Here is a 9,669-nt window from a genome sequence, read left to right as displayed (position 1 = left end):
GTCTGATGATACAACAAAAAAGTTGGACATCACCCTTTGGTCTCAGGTGCTGTGGTATCAGGTACTCCTATGAGAAGCCGTATGCTCGAACATGGTGTTTGTTATGTCCAATCTATGACTAGCACAGAAATCCAATATCAGAACACCACTTACTCAATCAGGCAACCGTTCTCATCAATCTCCCCCTCCAGGCTTCTCCATCATTGCCCAAGTGATTGTTAAGTTCCCCAGGACAACTATGGAGTTCTTGGGTGGAATCCTTTCTGGACACCACCCAGACACTCCAACAAGGCCAAGTAATCGGAACTCCTGTTCGGTGCATAAGCACAAACAACAGTCAGTGTTTTCCCCTCCAAGACTCGCTGTCTTTAGAGAGGCGACCTTCTGGTTGTCTGGTTAGAACTCCGACAATGTGCCGCTCAGTCAAAGGCTCGTGACCCGCTAGACACCTCTCACCTGGGACAGTTTAAATCAAAATCTAAAGATGAAGATAAATCTGCTGCGCTGACCTCCTGTCGTACTTTTAGCTTCCTCCCTACAGACTAAAGGCGGAGAAATGAAAATGCGCAGATAGAAACCTGGGTGCAGTGAATCAATCCGACAGACTCGAGCAACAGAACTCAGAACACAAAGCACTTGTTGGCTGTTCAGGTTGATGAATCGAGGAGTTTGGTTCCAGTAAAGGCAGAACGGTGAAAACAGGAGAGTTCAGAATCAAAGAGCCACAGAAACACAAACTGATCCGGAGACGTCGGTAACCTGCAACCTGCAACACAGCAACAGATGAAACTTTGTTTATACACACTAATGCTGACAAAATGCTGCAAAACAAACAGAAACCAACTGCAAGAGTTTGTTTAACCTCAGTCTCACGGAACATTTTAACATTTTAACCGACTTTTACATGTTTAAGGTTCTGCTGTTTCTGGTCGACTGACCGGTTGTTCCATCTGTGGTCATAAAGACAGCATCAGTGGCGCTAGGATACTACGAGTCACCATGGAAACAGGTAGATAAAACTCACCATGGCAATGTGGTTGCTGCAGCTGTTGGGTTGCTTAGGTTGCTGCTTGCTTACTATTGTTGCTGTGTGGTTGCTAAGGTTGCTGTGTGGTTGCTGTTGTTATTGTGGGGTTGCTGCGGCTGTTGTTGTATAGTTGCTGTGTGGTTGCTGAGGCTGCCGTCTGGTTGCTGTTGATGCTGAGGTTGCTATGTGGTGGCTGAGATTGCCATGTGGTTACTGTGTGGTTGAGATTGCTGTGTGGTTGCTGTTGTTGCCCCTCACCTGGAGCCTACTTGCTGTGGCTCTGATGAGGATGCTGCTGCTGCTGAGGTTGCTGTTGCCGGGGGTAGCGGTGATGCGGACTGGCCGTTGCTCCGCCTCCTCTGATGGACGGTCTGACGGACGGAGACGAGGACGGGTGCTGATGGCCAGCTCTGATTGGTTTAGCTGCGGGCAGACAGGTGACAGGTGAGTCAGGTAGACGAATCACACACTAGCAGCAAGTGATGATTGAGTTGCGTTGCTCACCGATCTGAGCGTAGTGTCCTCTCCGGGAGACGTTCTTGGAGCGCACGGCCTCCTTGATGCGGTCCACCTCCTGCTGGTAGCGTTTGCGGTCCCTGACGGCCGACTCTTTGGCGTTCCTCAGGGCGGTTTCCAGAGCTTTCACCCGCTCAGCCGTCGCCCGAAGACGCTTCTCCAGCTTCGGAAGCTCACAGCGAAGATCAGCGTTATCCCGAACCAGCTGGACAACACCAAGAATTACCGAGGTTACATGTATACGTCAAACACTGTATTTTAATAAAGGCTGATTATATATTCTGCTTTGAGAATTTCATATGTTAAGTCCTTTCTATTTTCACCCTCAAAAAAAACCCCAGAGAAGCCATTTTAAGGGTTCAATATCTCCAGAAATAAAACTAGCACATACGTGAAATTTGGTGAGAACACAGACAGAACAGCTTCCAGGAGATCCAAATGATTCAATGGCTCCACTAGAGGTCACAATTTTGAGTCATTCTGGACAATTTTGAGTTATTCTGGACATCTTTCAAGTCATTGTGGACCAGTACGCTTACTTTCCATTTTAAAGGTCCAGTAGTTAAAAACGTGTTCTCTGCTGGATCCATTCAATCATTCTGACCTGATGGAAACTCTTCTGTCTGAGTCGTCACCACGTTTCATGGCTGTTGGAGTTTTATTTCTGGAGATACTGAACTTCTAAAATGGCTTCATGGGTTGTTTTTTTTAGGGTAAGGAAACTGGGCAGGTGTGCTGGCTCACCTGTTTGTGGACTTTGCTGAGCTGCTCCAGGTTGTTTTCTAAGAAGACGATCCTCTGCCTCTGAGCCAGACTGCCGCCGGCCTCGTCGCTGTCGTTCTCTGAACTCTGTTTGTACAAACCAGAATAAACCTTAAACAAATCCTGATTAATCAAACCAGGTTCAACAGAGTCGGACTTCTTTGTGGTCATTTAGCATGTTTTGGGGTCACATTTGAGTTCTGGGGGTAATTTTGACTCCTTTAGCATTGATTTTATGTGTTTTTGTGGTATTTTAACCGCTATTTATGGTGATGTTGCATCTTCTTGTGGTCATTTTGCATTTTTTGTGGAGATTTTGTGCCTTTTTGTTGTGACTTTGTGTTTTTGGTGGTCATTTTGGCTCTTTTTGTGGAGATTTTGCATCTTTTGTATTTTTCTTTTGTAATTTTCTGAAGATCAAAACTGTATCCAGCGGTCAGATTGTGACACCTGGATGGATGTAGAACTGATCTGGTGTCAGTTTAACCACAACTCAGACGTGTTCTTCCTCCTACATGTCATGTGTTTATCTGCTGGACTGATGAAGTTCTGAGGCTCAGAAATGATGGAAAAAGTCCATTAAGGTGATCAATCTGGACCCTCCTCTGTGGACTTCAAGGACCTGGACCTCTGGAACATTCACAGTCTGAAGGTAGAACTCTGGTCAGTAGATAAAGGGTCTCTAGATACAGAACCAGATGTTCTGAGGAGGTTCTGGTTCAGATCAAACACTCACGTTCTTGACTCTGGAGCCGATGTCCTCAATGAAGAGTTTGCGGAGGTGGTTGAGCGTCTGCAGCTCTTTGGCCTGTTGGATAAAACAGAAGCTCTCAGCTGATCTCAGATCTGCACAAACAGACACGATGAACGTAGAAGAGCATCCGTACCACAGTCTCCTCCAAACCCTTCAGGTCCTCTTTGGCTTGTTCTCGCTTCTCGTTCAGGAACCTGAATCACAAAACACACCGAGTTCAGCAGTGAATCTGTTCAGTACAGATAAAAGAGCTGTTTTTATTATACTGGCATTCAGAGGAATCTGTGCAACATCAACAGGACTGATTTACATTTTGTATTTGTTTTTCTACTTTACACCAAAATGACTCAAAATCTTTCCAAAAATTACACAAATTAATCCAAAATGCTTGAAAAAAATAATCTAAAATGACTCAAAGTGTGTCCAAAATAATACAAAATGAATCAAAACTTGTCCAAAATGACACAAATCTGGTCCCAAGGTACACAAATTAGTCTAAAATGACTCTAAATTTGTCATGAAAGAATCTGTGGCAAACTGCTGATATGTGCAATATTATTATTTCCACATCCAGAGGAGTTTGGACAATCTGAACCAGTACTAATGTATATTTTAGTTTTCTACTGATGTTTCTTAAATGCTTCCCCTTCGCTGCTGTAACAATGCAAATGCCCCCACAGTTGGATGAATAAAACACGATCATGTTGCATCAAAATGTCCACGATCACTCAAAATATGTCCACAATTAAACAAATCTTGTCCAAAATTACACAAATTATTTAAAAATGTCTAAAATGACCCAAAATGTGTCCAAAATAATACAAAATCTGTACAAAATGAATCAAAACTAGTCCAAAATGACTAAAATTCTTGTCAAGAATTACACAAATTAGTCCAAAATTCTTTAAAAAATGTCTGAAATGAATCAGAGTCTCCAAAAAAGCTATGAATTTGCCCAAAATGACACCAATCTCTTAAAAACAATCACACAAATTAGTCCACAGTGAATAAAACTTGTCAAAAATTTATCTGAAGCTGAAAAATTTGTCTAAAATGACTCAAAATGTTTCCAAAATTACACAAATCTGGGACAAAAATTGCACATATTAGTTAAAAATGGCCCAAAATGTGTCACGAATTTTCCAGTCAGATTCATTTGGACAACCTGACTTGTGTATATTTTTGGTGTATTTTATTTATTATATTTCTCCCGCTGCTGCTGTAACACTTCAGATGTCTGATTCATCCCGACACCGACTCTCTGCTGCTTCCAGTCGCTCGGCTGATGAACGTGGAAGCAGCCGGTCTGATCTACGGTGAGCGCAGAGGGACACACTTACTGCAGCTTCTGGAGCTTCTGCTCTTTGTTCTGATCTTCGGCTCTCAGTTTGTCGAAGTCGGACTGCAGCTTTCTGTTCTCCAGCTGCAGAGCCTGACTCACGCTGGAACAACAACAACAACGAGGCTGAGAAACACTTCTGATAACCAACAACAACAACAACAACAAGTCAGTCTGCAGTTCATCCACAGAATCAATGATTCCAGCCTCTGACGACAACAACCGATGATGGATATCGTACTCTTTGAGCTGGTCGACGTCTCTCTGCTTCAGCTCGATCTCGTCTCGGAGGCGACTCAGCTGTTTCTGGTGAACTTCTCTGTGGTTCTCCATCTGTTCCTCCAGCGTTCTCTGCAGAACACATGAATCTGAGAAGCTGTAATGTGTTCCTGCACCATCTAAGATTCTGTTCAGAGTTCACTCGTTTGTTATTTGGGACCCAAAACTAAGTTCTGTGAAATATTTTAGCTGAATTTTAAGAATCTCGTATGTTTTCAGGCCTCGACTTTTTAGAGATAAAAACCTGTGAAGCCATTTTCAGGCTTCAACATCTCCAGAAACAAAACTCCCAAAGCTGTGAAATGTGGTGAGGACTCAGACAGAAGAGTTTCCAGAAGACCTTAATGTTTAAATGGATCCAACAGAGGACACATTTTTAATTATTGATCCATGAAATAGAAAAAAAGTGCAAAATTTGCCCTCAGAAAATGCCCCTGAAAGTTCCTGTCAGTGTCTGTCTATGGATGGATCCACGTTTCTACTAGAATCCAGTCTTTAGTCGACGTTTGAGGCTTCAACATCAGTGGAACCTGATGTGTGCCAATATGACAAGACAAGGATCCAGTTTTTAGATATTTGGACTAAATGTTGACGTGGACTCGTTAGTAGAATTTGACAATTTACCAACTTTTAACGCCTCCAACATCAGTTTGTATTGAATGGCTCCAGCAGAGGACAACATTTTAACTACTGGTTCTTTAAAAAAGGGCAAAATGATCCAATGAGGGTTGTTTGGAGGCCATAGGAAGGCTCCTCTCTAGTGATGTGGGAGGAGACAGAAGCTGTTATTCATAGGGGTCTATATGGGTTCAATACATGAGCAGTTACAAGATGCTCCATGTTGTCTTCATGTTTAATTTATACACTCACAGGAAGTGTCTGAGGCCTCTTGTTGGACAACTTTGCACTTTCTTCCATTTTCAAGATCCAATAAATAAAAACGCGTCCTCTGCTGGAGTCATTGAATCATTCTGATCTGCTGGAAACTCTTCTCACCACATTTCATGGTTGTTGGACTTTTATTCTCGGAGATATTGAACCCTTAAAATGGCTTAGTGGGTTTTTTAAAGGCCACAAAACAGATGAAATTCTGAAAATTCCACCAAACTGTCTTATTGAGCTTCATGTTTGGGACCCAAATGATAAATTAAAACTAACTCTGAGATGGTGGAGGTACGTATTTCCTGAATTCTGCCTGAACGGCAGCTACTCTGGATGTTCACCTTCATCTCCACGGCGTCCTTCAGCCGGCTCATGTGTTCCTTCTCTTTGTCCATCACGTTCAGCTCGTGCATTTGACCTGAACACACACAAACCCGTTTATTCGCATGCCCGCCAGCCAATCAGAGAGCGGCGTTTGCTGTCACCATGGCGACGCTGCCTCACCTTGAGCATGGAGCTTGGCGACCTCCTCCATCAGAGCGTCCTGACTCTCCTCCAGCCGCCTCTTCTTCTGCTCCATCTTCTGCAGGTCGCTGCTCAGCGACGCCAGCTTCGCCTGCAGCTGAAGGACCAGCGACACACAAACGTCAACACAAACTGGACTCTGCTACGTCGCGTCGGCTCGTCCGCGATCCGACGGGTGAGTCTTACCTGCGACACCAGCAGCTGGCAGCTGCCCAGCTCCTTCTCGGTGGCCTCCATCCGACAGCCGTTCTCCGCCAGGCTCACCTCCAGCTGCTTGCTGCGGTTCACCAGAGACTTCACCTCAGACTTCATCTTGCTGACGTAGAGCCGAGCTGTGGTGAACTCCTCCTCCATCACGCCGCTCACCTCCGTCATCTGCAGCCAGGACACATGGACTTTACACCGAGGTGAAATCAGACGAGCTCAGAGGGAGAAAGGTTTTTGTTTCAAAATAACATCGACTAAATGTGAGAAATCGTCCAATATGTTTATATTTAGACCTCCAGTGAATGCATCCTCTGGCTGTGAAGATTTGGTGGTCACATGTTTTATAGAATAGTTTAATGTCGTTGATCGAACCAGTTTGCAGCATTCAGAGCTTCTTTGAATCTTCAGTTCTGGTTCTGTCCGTTTGTTCTGTTTCCATCCTCAGACTGTGAACAACGATGACGGTTAATAAAACCGCTGTTGAGGAAACACTAATAAAGTATCTATCTATCTATCCATCCATCCATCCATCCATCCATCCATTCATCCATCCATCCATCTATCTATCCATCCATCCATCCATCTATCTATCCATCCATCCATCTATCCATCCATCCATCCATCCATCCATCCATGTAGAAGAAGAGTTGGAGTCTTACAGCTTTGAGCTCGGTGGTTCCGAGGACGCTGCCGATCTCGCTGAGGTCTCTGAGCAGCAGACTGAGGATTTCCGCCGAACGCTTCTTGTGATGAGCGCTGACCTCCTGCAGAGACGACAGCTCCCTCTGCGACGTCTCCAGACTCACCTGGAAACACAACGTGACCCTGAAGTCCACACAGCACGTCCCTCCATCCACGTACGCTCAGCGTGTCTTCTGCATGCGGACTCACCGTTTTGTGCGCCAGCTCTTCGTTCAGCTGCTCGTTGCAGCGGTTCTTGTTCTCCACCTCCTGGCTCTTGTGGTCGTAGTTGACGGCCAGCTCCTCCAGCGCCTGCAGCACCTCCTTCACCTCCTCTTTGGCCGAATCGCTGTCCCTCTGCAGGCGGGACAGCTCGTCCTGCAGCCGCTCGTAGTCCTGCCGGCTGGACGCCAGCAGCTGCACAGAGAAACGTCGGTTAGCCGGCGGTGAAGCGACATGAAGCTGCATGTGATGGGAGGCTGACCAGCCGAGACTCACCTCGTCCTGCTCCACCAGCTGCTCCTTCAGCTTCTCTGACGTCTGGCTGTGATGGTTGATCTCGTCGTCCTGAACAGGAAGTTCACCATTAATTGATTTAAAACACACTGGTTGTGTCTGAAACCGTCCACTCATTCCCTCCTCTGTCTATATCTACTGTACAGTGAAGGAAAGTCAAATTCTCAGACACGCTCATAATAATAACACCAAAAATGTCTTATAATCGATCGATTATTGATTAATTGACACTGTTGACGATTGGACAAAAATTGTCCTGAAACATGAATCAGCAGATTTTTTATGCTTCACCTGCTGACTCAGGTGAGCCTCACCTTGTCGTCCAGCTGCTGGTACAGGTCGGTGATGAGCGTCTCGTACTGCGTCTTCTCCTCATTGGACAGAGGGGCGGGGGGCGGAGCCAAGCTGTCAATCACCGCTGTCGCCTCGCCGCCGCTCTTCTTGTTCCTGCTCAGTTGCTCCTCCACAGGTACCGACTCACCTGGAGGACGTAAAACCAACAAACAGGATTCGTTCATTTTTGCCACGAAAAGACTCAAAATCTCCCCAAAATGGCCGAACACAGACGTAGAAACAGGACATTTCCAGGGCTGAAAAACAAACTTAAACTCTGTTAAAATTAATTTAACATCCATCAAGATGCAACAATCTAAAGACTAAATCTGATTTTTTTTCTCTATAACCAACTTTGAGAATCAATACTCCCTCATAATAATAATATAATAATATTTAATGTCCAGCGTGATAGAAACAATTTCTGATAATTCACCAGATAAAATGTCTGCTTTTTGGGTAAACTTGGGTAAATAAAATATCAGATTTAAAAAAAATCTAAAATCATTTTGCAAGTGTTAAACTATGTCTGTACTAGAGAAAGATAGAAAGGAATCGTTTACCTAGAATGCACTTTTTAGAGTTTTCTCTGGTGAATGATCAAACACAAATCAATCACAGTTGTTGGTAATGACTTGTCTTTAGGAGGTTTAGATCTCAGGTTCACAATCCAGAGAACGTAAACCTCACCGTCCTCCAGAACCACACTGTGACTCTGAGTCTTTACCTTTCCTCCAGCGTTTCAGCTCGTTCTCCAGCTTCTGGATGGTGATGTTCAGACTCCTGTTCTTCTCTTTCTCCTTCTCGTACTTCTTCTTCCACTCCTCGGCCGTCAGCTCCAGATTCACAGACACCGTGTTCTTTATGGTTTTAGCTCTGAACGACACAACACAGTCAGGACGCCACGTTAAACACCAGGTTACTGGAATACGCTTTAAACGTCTGGCCGACAAGATCTAAAGAACTGAACCAGCAGACGAGCTGCAGTCGTCCACAGTGAAAACGCTGTAACATTATTCATGTGATGGCTCTGATCTGACATCGAAATAATCCTGCGTCTCTTTGTAGTTGTAAAAAGACACAAAATGACCACAAAGAGACACAAAATGACCCCAAAGAACTTTTAGAACAGATGGTTCACCACGGTCCTCAGAACAACCAACACATGAGAGTACGGTGTTCCACAGGGCTCGATGTTGGGACCGTTTGTATTTTCTATATAAGTGCTTCTCGTTGGGGTCTTTTAGAGAAACATAACTCAGGTGTTGCGGTACCTCTGTCCAAACATGAGCGTGGATTTGGTCTCGGCCTCGTTGTAGACTGACGGCGAGCAGCAGATGATGATGGTGGTTCGACAGTTTCCTCCCAGAGAGTCCTGCAGGATCCGGGTCATCTTACTGTCTCTGTACGGAACGTGGGTTTTCTGCAGACATGACGGTGGAGTTTGATCACTCTACATTCATCAGACGTGTTAGCACGTTAGCAGAGAAGACGGGAGGACTCACCGTTCCTTCGCTCAGAGCCGCGATGACGTTCCCCAGAGCAGACAGAGATTTGTTGATGTTCTTGGCTTCATCCAACACGGAACCTTCTGCTCCTGTTTTACTGACCTGGACAACGAGAACCAACGTCAAGGAGTCGGCGAGGGGACAGAGACAGAGGACAGGTGTACAGAGGACAGGTATACAGAGGACAGGTGTACAGAGGACAGGTGTACAGAGGGCAGGTGTACAGAGACAGAGGACAGGTGTACAGAGGACAGGTGTACAGAGGACAGGTGTGTGCTGGAGCAGTGCTACCTTCTCGCTGCCCGCCAGGTCCACCAGGTAAAGTTTCCCCGACAGCTTC

At 45.3% G+C, this 9,669-nt stretch overlaps 1 protein-coding gene across 1 annotated transcript in view; it reads right to left on the bottom strand.

Annotated features, from left to right (window-relative positions):
* Window positions 1–1,292: 1,292 nt before the first annotated feature.
* LOC103360277 (kinesin heavy chain isoform 5C) overlaps window positions 1,293–9,669 on the bottom strand; it is a 16,075-nt gene continuing 7,698 nt past the window's right edge. The window contains exons 5-22 of the mRNA XM_008285971.1: window positions 9,621–9,665; window positions 9,327–9,431; window positions 9,096–9,244; window positions 8,549–8,697; window positions 7,803–7,969; window positions 7,471–7,539; window positions 7,183–7,389; window positions 6,951–7,097; window positions 6,271–6,459; window positions 6,064–6,181; window positions 5,901–5,977; window positions 4,640–4,749; window positions 4,400–4,501; window positions 3,193–3,253; window positions 3,042–3,113; window positions 2,288–2,392; window positions 1,532–1,748; window positions 1,293–1,450 (exon numbers count right to left, since the gene is read on the bottom strand). Of these exons, the coding sequence (XP_008284193.1) occupies window positions 1,293–1,450; window positions 1,532–1,748; window positions 2,288–2,392; window positions 3,042–3,113; window positions 3,193–3,253; window positions 4,400–4,501; window positions 4,640–4,749; window positions 5,901–5,977; window positions 6,064–6,181; window positions 6,271–6,459; window positions 6,951–7,097; window positions 7,183–7,389; window positions 7,471–7,539; window positions 7,803–7,969; window positions 8,549–8,697; window positions 9,096–9,244; window positions 9,327–9,431; window positions 9,621–9,665 (2,247 nt within the window). The remainder of the gene's footprint in view (window positions 1,451–1,531; window positions 1,749–2,287; window positions 2,393–3,041; window positions 3,114–3,192; window positions 3,254–4,399; window positions 4,502–4,639; window positions 4,750–5,900; window positions 5,978–6,063; window positions 6,182–6,270; window positions 6,460–6,950; window positions 7,098–7,182; window positions 7,390–7,470; window positions 7,540–7,802; window positions 7,970–8,548; window positions 8,698–9,095; window positions 9,245–9,326; window positions 9,432–9,620; window positions 9,666–9,669) is intronic.

Source organism: Stegastes partitus, unplaced genomic scaffold, assembly GCF_000690725.1.
Source record: "Stegastes partitus isolate 25-593 unplaced genomic scaffold, Stegastes_partitus-1.0.2 Scaffold424, whole genome shotgun sequence".
NCBI lineage: Eukaryota > Metazoa > Chordata > Actinopteri > Pomacentridae > Stegastes > Stegastes partitus.
Note: the sequence above shows the minus strand (reverse complement) of the source record. Positions and strands in the feature narration are given on the sequence as shown.